Here is a 14086-nt window from a genome sequence, read left to right on the forward strand (position 1 = left end):
ACACCACTGTTTTTTGTTTCCCAGTTCTTTTACATTTGGGGAATGCTGGAATTTAAAGGGGGAGAAGTGTTGTAATGTGAACATTATCAGACTCCTCACCCTGCAAAAACTCATTTCAGGGAGGTAGCACCATCAATTTGCGGGAGAATCCCGGGAGAGGTGGCCTGCCTGCAATAGAGTAGCTCCTTAGCAGCTAGTTTAAATAATGTTAGCTATCCTAATGAATGAATGACACCTGTTAAAACTCACCTCAACATCTCTTTTACAACTTTAATCCACCATGGTTATTGTTGCAAACATTGCAGCAAGCAACACTGTCATTATTTTTGACCCCTATTAAGTAGGGGTACATTTTAGTGTATTCTGGGGTGAAGTATGCTTTATATTTTCTTTTTCCTTGGAACACTCTGTCATGGTGCACGCTCTCTCTTTCTCTCTCTCTCTCTCAAAAAATTCAATATCCAGAATATTGTATATAATTTGCGGGCATCAGGGAGCCGCTATCAATATGCGGCAGACTCCCAGAACTTCCGGGAGAGGTGGGATGTCTGCATTATAAAGATAGGTTGATGCCGATTAAGATAATGGTGATGTAGCAGTGCTCCCGCTGCAGAGAGCTGTTTGTGGGGAGAGGTTGTTTCTGGATTACAGGGTTTTACTTCTGGTCTTACATTTTTTTCCCGGGATCTACCAGGAAAGCCTTAAAGATCAACTGGTTGGTCCTAGAGAGACATGATAATACGGTGAATAGGGACAGGCCAAATCTGTGATTTACATGGTGTATTTGTATGTAATCCTAGAAGGGCACGATAATATGGTGAATAGGGACAGACCAGATCTGTGACTTACATGCTCTATTACCTAGAGGGACATGATAATATGGTGAACAGGGACCGACCCAATCTATGATTTGCACATTGTATAGTTATATAATCCCCGAGGGTCATGATAATATTGTGAATAGAGACAGATCCAATTTGTGATTTACATACTGTATTTTTATATAATCCTAGAGGGGCATGATAATATGGTGAATAGGGTCAGACCCAATTTGTGATTTACATGTTGTGTTTTTGTATAATCCTAGGGACACGGTAATATGGTGAATATGGACAGACCCAGTCTGTGATTTACATTTTGTATTTCTATATAATCCTAGAGGTACATAATAATATCGCGATTACATCAGACCTAATCTGTGATTTACATGTTGTATTTTTGTATAATCCTAGAGGGACGTGATAATATGGTGAATACGGACAATCCCAATTTGTGATTTACACATTGTATTTTTATACAATCGTAGTGGGATAAAATAATATGGTGAAAAAGCTAGAGACTGTATATCGGAGAATAAAACCGGAAAATGTCCAATATTCTTAGCCTGTTCGTGGACAGATAAACAGCATTTCAGGTTGAAATGTTTATATCATAACTCAGTATTACCACCATTTTCTCTTGTGTATTTTAGATTTTCCGCATCAGCAATTCTTACTGAATACAGTAAATCTGATTACTAAGTATTGCAGATTAATTCATCATTCTAGACTCAACAGCATTTCAAAGATTGTTTTTACACTTCATCAATAATAGAATTTTAATATTTTTGTTTACTAACAAGCAAAATCCTCTGAAATAAAAGATTTTAATTTTACCTCTTTGCTTTCAAAAGGTCTTATTGGATCCGTGAGAACTGCTGAGTCACAACTCTTTGTGCTCTATGAAAGGAATGGAGAGGAAAAGAATCAATAAATTTTCTGTAAACTGTACAGTGATGAAACAGACTGCACTTGAGCTGCAATATAAAGTTCAAGGCACAAACACTATTAATATTTCAGTAATAGTTTAATAATACTCTCAATATATTGTTTGATTCAGCATTCTGTTTGTTGACATAATTCTTTATGAGTTATTCGTCATTATACCGACATATCACGAAAGAAAACAAACTAAGTACAGGAGTGTCCCTGTATTTCTTTTGATCGAGTCACAAAACACAATAAATACAAGGGTATTTCTGTTCTGATCAACAGACAGAACTGAACACTAGTATTTCAGGCTATTAATTTATCCACCTTTCATTGAAATGTTAACTTCTATGGAGTGAAAATAATTTTACAATCTCAAGAAAATATATGAATCAGGAAGAAAATTGTTCAACTTGGCCTTCATCTTATCAAACCCCTTTCAAGGCTGCTTCCTTGAAACCCACACAACTTAGCTCTGCCTGTTTTTTTTTTAATGAACATGAGATGTTTCTCTCTAAATTAAAATAATTCATTTCACAGTTCTGTCAACATAACAAGCAGAGGACAAGCACAAAACTCTGAGGCATCATATCTTGTTTTACAGCATTTTGGTTATTGCAGAAAACAGCTATATGAATTCAAATTATCATCCTCCAGTACATTAAATCCTGTGCAATTTAGGAGGAGACACACTTGCTTTTGCTCAATTATTCCTAATCAGAAACCAGTGTTAACATTTCTATGGTGCCAGCAACCCAGTTCTCTGTGAGAAGCTTGTACGTTCTCCCTGTGATCATGTGGGTTTTCTCTGGGTGGTCACAAGGATGTAATTGGGTGGAATGAGCTCATTGGGCCAGAAGCGCCTGTTAGCATGCTGTATCTCAAGTAAACAGACCCATGCCAGTTCAGGCAAGTGAAAATCCCCTCATATTCCGTGAAATGCTTTTGTAATGATTATGCCAGCAAGGTACTCTGTCTTCAATAGGACTCGATGCTTATCCTGGCTGCTGTGTTCTGGGAGAAGCTGATCTTAAATGGAATGGCAGGGAACCAAAGACAACATGGGTTAGCAGATTTCGGACATTCTTGCAGACAGAATCATCAGTTTCAAGGAGGAAGCTTCAAATGTACTTTTTTTCTCTCTCAGACAAGAAGAAACCACAGTTGAGCAGCTGTACAGAATACCGGCTATCTACAGTATCTATGTATGATTCCATTTTAGCACAAACACAATCACACCAGACATAAATGTGAATGCTGCTATGTTACAAATCAGCAACAATGAATATATGATTGACAGGTTTTTTTAATATAACAAATGAAACATTTATTAAACACTGTTAAAAAAAACCCAAAAGTAAACAAACGACTAACTTAACCGGAAGTCAGCTGCGATACGGCAGCTCGAATAGTTCTTAAAGCGAGAATACGAAAACAGTTCTTAAAGCGATAATGCGAAAACAGTTCCTAGAAGTAGTAATGCGAAAGTCCAAATGCTTACACAGTCCGTTGAAGGAGAGTTTTCTTGAAATGATTTAAATCCTCTTTCGTGGAGTTACTGCTGATCCCATCCGAAGGATGTTATTCCCCGGAGGATTTACGATCGAAGGAAATAAAACGACTTAAAGGCAGTGAGCTTTCTTTGTCAAAACTCTGTATCCAACCCTCTACTCTTCTGGCAGAACAGGGGTTATCATGGATACTCGTTACTAATTCCTCGTGTGAAGATTAAACAAAGGTCGAATCTGTTTCACCGTCGACATTAACTTTCCCAATCCTTTGGGATTTCCGAACTCCTTTAAGATCTTCACTCTCCACTGACCAAACTGACATAGACATAGAATAGTACAGCACATTACAGGCCCTTCGGCTCACGATGTTGTGCCGACATTCAGACCCTGCCTCCCATTTAACCCCCCACCTTAAATTCCTCCATATACCTGTCTAGTAGTCTCTTAAACTTCACTAGTGTATCTGCCTCAGGCAGTGCATTCCATGCACCAACCGCTCTCTGAGTGAAAAACCTTCCTCTAATATCCCCCTTGAACTTCCCTCCCCTTACCTTAAAGCCATGTCCTCTTGTACTGAGCAGTGGTGCCCTGGGGAAGAGGCGCTGGCTGTCCACTCTGTCTATTCCCCTTAATACCTTGTATACCTCTATCATGTCTCCTCTCATCCTCCTTCTCTCCAGACAGTAAAGTCCTAGCTCCCTTAATCTCTGATCATAATCCATACTCCCTAAACCAGGCAGCATCCTGGTAAATCTCCTCTGTATCCTTTCCAATGCTTCCGCATCCTTCCTATAGCGAGACGACCAGAACTGGTCATAGTACTCTAAGTGTGGCCTAACCAGAGTTTTATACAGCTGCATCATTACATCACGTCTCTTAAACTCTATCCCTCGACTTATGAAAGCTAACACCCCATAAGCTTTCTTAACTACCCTATCTACCAGTGAGGCAACTTTCAGGGATCTGTGGACATGTACCTCCAGATCCCTCTGCTCCTCCACACTACCAAGTATCTTGCCATTTACTTTGTACTCTGCCTTGGAGTTTGTCCTTCCAAAGTGTACCACCACACACTTCTCCGGGTTGAACTCCATCTGCCACTTCTCAGCCCACTTCTGCATCCTATCAATGTCTCTCTGCAATCTTCAACAATCCTCTACACTATCTACCACACCACCAACCTTTGTATCGTCTGCAAACTTGCCAACCCACCCTTCTACACCCACATCCAGGTCATTAATGAAAATTACAAAAAGTAGAGGTCCCAGAACAGATCCTTGTGGGACACCACTAGTCACAACCCTCCAATCTGAATGTACTCCCTCCACCACGACCCTCTGCCTTCTGCAGGCAAGCCAATTCTGAATCCACCTGGCCAAACTTTCCTGGATCCCATGCCTTCTGACTTTCTGAATAAGCCTACCATGTGGAACCTTACTAAAATCCATGTAGATCATATCCACTGCACTACCCTCATCTATATGCCTGGTCACCTCCTCAAAGGACACCATCAGGCTTGTTAAACACGATCTGCCCTTCACAAAGCCATGCTGACTGTCCCTGATCAGACCATGATTCTCTAAATGCCCATAGATCCTATCTTTAAGAATCTTTTCCAACTGCTTTCCCACCACAGATGTAAGGCTCACTGGTCTATAATTAGCTGGACTATCCCTACTACCTTTTTTGAAGAAGGGGACAACATTCGCCTCCCTCCAGTCCTCCGGTAGCATTCCCGTGGACAACGAGGACATAAAGATCCTAGCCAGAGGTTCAGTAATCTCTTCCCATGCCTCATGGAGCAGCCTGGGGAATATTCCGTCAGGCCCCGGGGACTTATCTGTCCTAATGTATTTTAACAACTCCAACACCTCCTCTCCCTTAATATTAACATGCTCCAGAACATCAACCTCACTCATATTGTCCTCACTGTCATCAAGTTTCCTCTTGGGATGAATACCAAAGAGAAGTATTCATTGAGGACCTCGCTCACTTCCACAGCCTCCAGGCACATCTTCCCACTTTTATCTCTAATCGGTCCTATCTTCACTCCTGTCATCCTTTTGTTCTTTACATAACTGAAGAATGCCTTGGGGTTTTCCTTTACCCTACTTGCCAAGGCCTTCTCATGCCCCCTTCTTGCTCTTCTCAGCCCCTTCTTAAGCTCCTTTCTTGCTACCCTATATTCCTCAATAGACCCATCTGATCCTTGCTTCCTAAACCTCTTGTATACTGCCTTCTTCCACCTGACTAAATTTTCCACCTCACTTTTCACCCATGATTCCTTCACCCTACCATTCTTCATCTTCCTCACTGGGACAAATTTATCCCTAACATCCTGTAAGAGATCCCTAAACATCGACCACATGTCCATAGTACATTTCCCTGCAAAAACATCATCCCAATTCACACCCGCAAGTTCTAGCCTTATAGCCTCATAATTTGCCCTTCCCCAATTAAAAATATTCCTTTCCTCTCTGATTCTATCTTTTTCCATGATAATGCTAAAGGTCAGGGAGTGGTGATCACTGTCCCCCAGATGCTCACCCACTGACAGATCTGTGACCTGACCCGGTTCGTTACCTAATACTAGATCTAGTATGGCATTCCCCTAAGTCGGCCTGTCAGCATACTGTGACAGGAATCCATCTTGGACACACTTAACAAACTCTGCCCCATCTAAACCCTTGGAACTAATCAAGTGCCAATCAATATTAGGGAAGTTAAAGTCACCCATGATAACAACCCTGTTATTTTTGCACCTTTCCAAAATCTGCCTCCCAATCTGCTCCTCGGTATCTCTGTTGCTACCAGGGGGCCTATAGAATACCCCCAGTAGAGTAACTGCTCCCTTCCTGTTCCTGACTTCCACCCATACTGACTCAAAAGAGGATCCTGCTACATTACCCACCCTTTCTGCAGCTGTAATAGTATCCCTGACCAGTAATGCCACCCCTCCTCTCCCCTCTCTATCCCTTTTAAAGCACTGAAATCCAGGAATATTGAGAATCCATTCCTGCCCTGGTGCCAGCCAAGTCTCCGTAATGGCCACTACATCATAATTCCATGTATGTATCCAAGCTCTCAGTTCATCACCTTTGTTCCTGATGCTTCTTGCATTGAAGTACACACACTTTAGCCCTTCTACCTTTATACCCTTTATTCTGCTTCTCTTTCCTCAAAGCCTCTCTATATGTTAGATCTGGCTGTACTCCATGCACTTCTTCCACTGCTCTATCGCTCCGGGTCCCATCCCCCTTGCAAATTAGTTTAAACCCTCCCGAACCATGCTAGCAAACCTACCAGCAAGGATATTTCTCCCCCTCGAGTTCAGGTGCAACCCATCCAATCTGTACAGGTCCCACTTTCCCCAGAAGAGATCCCAATGGTCCAAAAATCTAAAACCCTGCCCCCCACACCAACTCCTCAGCCACGCATTCAACTGCCATCTCCTCCAGTTCTTACTATCACTATCACGTAGCACTGGCAGTGATCCTGAGAACGCCACCCTTGAGGTCCTGTTCTTCAGCCTTCTGTCTAGCTCCCAAAACTCACACTTCAGGACCTCAAGCCTCTTTCCTGCCTAACTGGCAGTATTATAGCGAAACTGCCAGCAATAACCTTTGAGACTTAGAAAGTAAAATGCCACTTTTAAATGAAACTGTGTCATAATATCAGAATACGCAGCAACATGGAGTCAGTGGCAAATTCAGCCACGAACTGCCTGTCACCGGGTGGGGTTCTCCTTTTATACCCTGTTGAAAAAAAACTATCGCATGACCTCTCACTGGCAGGAAAATGATGTTACTCCATCACAAGACCATTACCTCATCTCCAGCATAGCTTCAATTATATCATGGTCACATGACAGGTACAAGATACCCAAGGGTACCTAACACCTCCCTCCAAAAAAAATCTTGATCTGTCAAGAACAAAATTTTAACAATTAACTATTTACAGGAGAAGAAATACAAACATACAAAATTTACAATGTACACAGTATACATAATATTATCATACATCAACTGACAGATTATTACACAGGAGTGTTACAAATGGTAAAATATCACTCCATTAAAAAAATTACATTGTACATTCAACATCGGGATAGACAATCAGCAATCACATTATCTTTACCTTAATATGAGTTATTACATTATTGTACTCTTGTAACATTAAACCTTTCGCTACTGAATTGGAGTTTAATGGATTTCTTTAATCATTTTCTTTAACCAAGCCTGGATTTACAACAGAACTAAGGTAAGTCACAGTGGCATTTCCGAATTCACTTTTAGCCAAGTTAATAGTTAAGTTAGCTTTGGAAAGCCTTTCAAGCAATTTCTCCACCGCAATAATGTGTGCTTCCCAAGTATCATTTCCTGTTAGCAAATCATCAATATAAGCATCTGTATCTTTCAATCCCTGAATCACAGAGTTAATCATCCTCTGGAAAGTACTTGGGGCATTCTTCATCCCAAATGGAAGAACATTATATTCATATAACCCAAATGCAGAAATCTCTCTAACCCTATCTGTTAATGGAACACACCAATACCCTTTCAATAAATCAACCTTTGTAAGGAACTTAGCTTTTCCAACTTTATCTACACAATCATCTACTCTAGGAATTGGATATGCATCTGTTTTCGTTACAACATTCATCTTCCTATTGTCCATAGGAAACCTAATACTACCATCTGGTTTTGGCACCATAACACAAGGTGAACTCCAATTCGAGTTAGAAGGTCGAATAATATTATTCTCTAGCATATATTTAATTTCTTTCTCAGCAAGTTCACATTTTTCCATGTTCATCCGATATGGATGTTGTTTAATGAGTTTGGCATCTCCAACATCTACATCATGTGAAGCTACTGTGGTTCTTCTAGGAACGTCTTGAAACAAATCCTTATATTTGAAAATTAATTGTTTCATTTGCTGTTTCTGCTCTGGCTGTAAATGTGCTAATTTCTCATCAATATTTTCTAGAATGGTTGAGTTTGGTAATCTGACAGAAACAACGTTAGGTTTAGAATGAGTTTCAGATGAATCATCTATTATGCTCCTAGTGAGATCAGACTCATTATCATTAATCACAACAGTCACAAGTAGCAGACTGTTTCTCATAATATGGCTTTATCATATTTATATGGCAAAGTTGAGTTGGCCTTCTACGATCTGGAGTTTTTATCACGTAATCCACATCATTGATTTTAGACACAATTTCATAAGGACCATAAAATTTAGCTTGTAAAGGATTCATTTGCACCGGAAAAAGAACCAGCACCTTATCTCCAGGTTTAAACGTTCTCATCCTAGCTTCTTTATCATATCAGGTTTTCATTTTCTGAGCCAATTTTAAATTTTCCTTGGCTAAGTAATCTGTCCTTAAATTTTAAAACATAGTCCAACAAATTAGTGTACCTCTTTATTAATCCATTGTTCTTTTAATAAAGCTAAAGGTCCTCTAACTCTATGCCCAAATACAAGTTCAAATGGACTGAAACCTACGGATTCCTGTACCAATTCCCTCACTGCAAATAGAAATAAGTGTATACCCTCATCCCAATCATTTCCCAATACGTCTTAATCATAGGCTTGAGGGTAGAATGAAACCTCTCCAGAGCACATTACGATTCTGGATGGTATGCAGACGAAGTGATTTGTTTAGCTCCCAATTTATAAACTATCTATTGAAACAATCCAGACATAAAATTACTGCCTTAATTAGATTGTATTTCCTTAGGTAACCCAAAATAAGTAAAGAATTTTATAAGAGCCTTTGTTACAGTTTTAGCTGTTATATTCCTAAGTGGTACTGCCTCTGGAAACCTAGACGCAGTGCACATGATAGTCAACAAGTGCTGATAACCAGTTTTTGTTTTTGGTAATGGATCTACACAATCTATAATAATTTTGGAAAACGGTTCACCGAATGCTGGAATAGGTAGTAGTGGAGCCACTGGTGTAATTTGATTTGGTTTACCCACAATTTGACAAGTATGGCACGTTCTACAAAACATCGCCACATCTTTTCTTAAACCAGTAAAAATGTTTTAAAATCTTATCCACAGTTTTCCTTACCCTTTGATGTCCACCCAAGGGCACACTATGGGCTAAAGTTAAAATCTGATTTCGATAAAATTTAGGAATAACTACGTGGTAAACAATATCCCATTCATCACTTGCAGGAACTGTAGGCAGTCTCCACTTCCTCATCAACACTGCTTTTTCAAAATAATATCCTACTGGCACCTTCTCAATTTCACTATCTGGAGGAGCCTGTTCTATTAATTTTATAATCTCAGGGTCTCTACTCTGCTCTGCTATCATCTCCTTCCAAGACAGAGACAAATCTTCATGGTCAGACTTACTCCAAAAATCTTGTTCGAACAATGAAGGTAAGAAAGTTTTTGACACATCCTCAAAACTCGAATCCTGAGTTGAACAGTCATGAGTAACAACCTCATTCTTTTTAGCCATAGCTCACATTTATCACACAGGAAAAACCTGTGTTAGAATCCATCTGTGGTTCCTCTGACTCTTATTGTCAAATGCACTTCAGGCAAAACTTGTCCACCTGCCAAATCATTACCAAATCAATAAAAAAAAATCCTTCACAGGTAAACTAGGCTGTAGTCCTACTTTAACAAGTCCTGTAACTAACCCTGACTTTAAATTCACTTTATGCAGATGTACAGGCAGAAGGGCACTCCCAACACCTTGTATATAATTTACCTCACCAGTATCAGTCTCTTCATTAAACTTTAACACACTGTCTAACATCAGCAATTGAGAAGCTCCAGTATCCCTAAGGATTTTTATCAGCACCGGAGTAGATCCTTCTTTTAAGGATACAAATCCTTCAGTTATAAAATGGTCATATCCCCTTTTAACTTGGTCAGACTCTAACAAAACCTCCTTTGTGTTTATTAAACCCTGTGATTTTATAGGTGTTTCAGTATGTTGCACACAGGCACCTGTGAGTGCTTCCTTCTCTTTCTTTTTCAATTGGAAACAGTTAGCTATTACATAACCAGGTTTCTTACAATAATTACAAATGGGACCAAATTGTCTTTGGTTTTCCTTCTTCTTTACCTTTCTCACTAACTTCTGATTTAATTTATGATTTACCGTGATTCACTATGTTATTTTTCCATTTAAAAGTTCTACCCTGAGAAAATTTATTCTTATGAATTAAAGCATACTTATCAGCTAATTTAGCAGAGTCCTGCAATGTAGTAGTGTCTCTGTCATTTAAGTATGTCCTTATCTCATCAGGAAAGCTCCTTTTAATCTCCTCTATTAAAATCAGCTCTTTCAATTTATTATAGTCCCCATTTACATTTTTAGAGGAAACCCATCTCTCAAAACACAGTTTTATTGTACCCAAATTCCACATACGTTTTCATCACAGATTTCTTCAAATTTCTGAAACTTTCTCTATAAGCTCCTGGGACCAACTCATACGCCTTCAATATCTGCTGCTTCACAATGTCATAATCAAGTGCTTGCTCAGCAGTTAAAGCTGTATAAACCTGTTGTGCTTTGCCTTTAATTACACACTGTAACAGCACTGACCATTTCTCTTTCACCCATTCTGAAATCAGAGCAATAGTTTCAAAATATTGAAAATATTTCTCTACTTCTGTTTCACTAAATGGAGGGACCAATTTAATTTCCTGACTAACAACAAATGTTTTTCTAGAACCAGGAGACTGATTCTCAGATTTTAATTCTGCTATCTTAAGTTCAAATTCCCTCTGTTTATCCTCAGCTTCTAACCTACGTAATTCCAAGTTAGCTTCCAACTGTTTCTTTTTATCTTCAGCTTCTAATCGACTTAATTCCAATTTAGCTTGCAATTTCTTCTGTTTTAATTCAGTTTCTATTTTTAACTTTTCCAACGCTAATTGCTCTGACTGTAACTGAACCATTGCTTTACTCACAGGGAACTTATCTAAAACCGATACATCAAACACACCCGAATCTATATAGTGTTCCGCGATTTTTCTCTGAATTACAGGCTTTGTTGTATCTTTCGAAATACCTTTAAGTTCCAACCTGCTACCAATCTCCAATACATCATTTTCTTTCGCCTTCACTAATAACTCTGCGACTGGCAAAGCCAGGAATTCTTCAATACTCATTGTTGCCGAATACAAGCCAATCAAACAAAAGAATCAAGTATTCCCTTTTTCCAAAACACCGATTAAATAGCAAACAAACATTTAAACTCAAAAATGGTTCATCCCACGAGCCCCCATTTGTTACAAATCAGCAACAATGAATATATGATTGAGACAGGTTTTTTTAATATAACAAGTAAAACATTTATTAAACACTGCTAAAAAAAAACACGAAAGTAAACAAACGACTAACTTAACCGGAAGTCAGCTGTGATACGGCAGCTCGAACAGTTCTTAAAGCGATAATGCGAAAACAGTTCTTGGAAGTAGTAATGCGAAAGTCCAAACACTTACACAGTCCGTTGAAGGAGAGTCTTTTTGAAATGATTTAAATCCTCTTTCGTGGAGTTACTGCTGATCCCAGCCGAAGTCTGTTATTCCTCGGAGAATGTATGATCGAAGGAAATAAAACGACTTAAAGGCAGTGAGCTTTCTTTGTCAAAACTCTGTATCCAACCCTCTTACTCTTCTGGCAGAACAGGGGTTATCATGGATACTCATTACTAATTCCTTGTGCGAAGATTAAACAAAGGTTGAATCTGTTTCACCGTCGACATTAACTTTCCCAATCCTTCAGGATTTCCGAACTCCTTTAAAATCTTCACTCTCCACTGACCAAACTGGCAGTATTATAGCGAAACTGCCGGCAATAACCTTTGAGACTTAGAAAGTAAAACTCCACTTTTAAATGAAACTGCGACATAGTATCAGAATACGCAGCATCATGGAGTCAGTGGCGAATTCAGCCACGAACTGCCCACGTCACAGGGTGGGGTTCTCCTTTTATACCCTGTTGAAATAAAACTATCACATGACCTCTCACTGGCGGGAAAATGACGTCACTCCACCATCACAAGACCATTACCTCATCTCCAGCATACCTTCAATTACATCATGGTCACGTGACAGGTACAAGATCCCCATGGGTACGTAACAGCTCCAAAACTCTAACAACATGCTCACTGTTTATGCTCTGACCAACATTTCAAATTTAGTACAAAATAGCCAAGAAATTCACATATTATAGTACTGTGTGACTCAAGGACAGATAACTTTAAAATTACTTAGATAGAAAGGACTAAGAAACAGAATTTAAAAGTCAGACCAGGCCTTCCAGGATAAAATCAACAGAGAGGGAGAGGAAGAGAGCAAGAGGGTGATCGAAATTTGAAACTTCTGAAAACCAATTGATCCTGCATTCATTGTTAATGTTAAATCTGATATGGATGAATTGTTAACACAAGACAAACTGCAGATGCTGAAAATCCAGAGCAACACACCCACACACACACACAAAATGCTGGAGGAACACAGCGGGTCAGGCAGCATCTATGGAAATGAATAAACAGATGACATTTTGAGACCAAACCCTTCTTCAGGACTAGATTTTACATCCGATTATTTACTGACTGATTGAGATACAATGTGGAGTAGGCCCTTCCAGCCCTTCAAGCCATGTCACACAGCAACCCACCAATTTAATGCTTGCTCAATCAAGGGACAATTTACAATGACCAATTAAGCTACCAACTGGTATGTCTTTGGATGTGGGAGGACACCAGAGCACCCAGAAGAAACCCATGTGGTCACGGAGAGAATGTACACAGGTGTTGAGAATTGAACCTGGGTCACCTGTACAGGTAACTGTTGTGCTAACCACCACACTACCGTGCCACCCAAATTTATTCAGGACAGATACTTTGCGCAGGCATTCTGCAGTCACCCAGGCTGAACACGGCCCTAGAGAGTCAAACTCTACTTTGTGGCGTCTAGGCGTCTACTATTTGAGAGTTACTTTACTAATTCTCAAGTACTATTGGCCTAAAATACGAGCACTTAATTGGTTATCTACAGCGTCATTTTCTGTACGAAAAGGTCATTTCTTTTTTCAGACTTCACAACAGCGTGGTTACAGGGACCAAGCTTTTCCCCAACTGCATAAAGTAATTTCACACATTAGAAAGTGAAATTGAGGAACAAGTGCAAGCTTGGCAGAGTCCGGTTAATCAGCAACAACAACGGAAGAGAAACATAAAAGAGCTTAGTCACAAATTGTCCAAAGTGAATCGGGGAGCATGGAATACTGTGCAAAAGTCTAAGGTACATGTATACACACACACACATATATATATGTGTGAGGGAGTAAACTACCAACTTCTGTTTAGTCAGGGAAAAGTACAGCAGAGAAGCAGGCCCTTTGGCCCATCTAGTCCATACCAAACAACTTAAACTGCCTAATTCCATTGACTGGCACCCAGACCATAGCCTTCCATACCTCTGCCATCTGTATCCCCATCCAAACTATTCCTAACCTTTGAAATTGAACTCACATGCACCACTTGCACTGGCAGCTCGTTCAACACTGTCACAACTCTGAGTGAAGCAGTTTCCCCTCATGCCCCCTTTAAACTTTTCACCTTTCATCCTTATTCCAACACCTGTAGTTGTAGTCCCACCCAACCTGTTGAAAAACCCTCCCTGCATTTACCCTATCTATACCACTCAGTTTTGTATTCCCCAATCAAATCTCCCTCAATCTTCTACATTCCAAGGAATAAAGTCTTAACCTATTCAATCTTTCCTTATTACTCAGGTCCTGTAGTCATGGCAACATCCTTGTAAATTTTCTCTGTACTCT

General features: G+C 39.7%; 1 protein-coding gene and 1 long non-coding RNA gene across 4 annotated transcripts in view; one reads left to right on the plus strand and one right to left on the minus strand.

The window, feature by feature from the left end:
- LOC132385270 (uncharacterized) overlaps positions 1-7886 on the plus strand; it is a 63841-nt gene extending 55955 nt beyond the window's left edge. For all 3 annotated transcript variants that reach the window (XR_009509132.1, XR_009509129.1, XR_009509131.1), the window contains one exon: positions 1673-7886. This is a non-coding gene — a long non-coding RNA (uncharacterized LOC132385270). The remainder of the gene's footprint in view (positions 1-1672) is intronic.
- LOC132385268 (uncharacterized) overlaps positions 1-14086 on the minus strand; it is a 267698-nt gene that overhangs the window by 35173 nt on the left and 218439 nt on the right. The window contains exon 30 of the mRNA XM_059957293.1: positions 1656-1718. Within this exon, the coding sequence (XP_059813276.1) occupies positions 1656-1718 (63 nt within the window). The remainder of the gene's footprint in view (positions 1-1655; positions 1719-14086) is intronic.

This window comes from Hypanus sabinus, chromosome X2 (assembly GCF_030144855.1).
Source record: "Hypanus sabinus isolate sHypSab1 chromosome X2, sHypSab1.hap1, whole genome shotgun sequence".
In the NCBI taxonomy this organism is placed as follows: domain Eukaryota; kingdom Metazoa; phylum Chordata; class Chondrichthyes; order Myliobatiformes; family Dasyatidae; genus Hypanus; species Hypanus sabinus.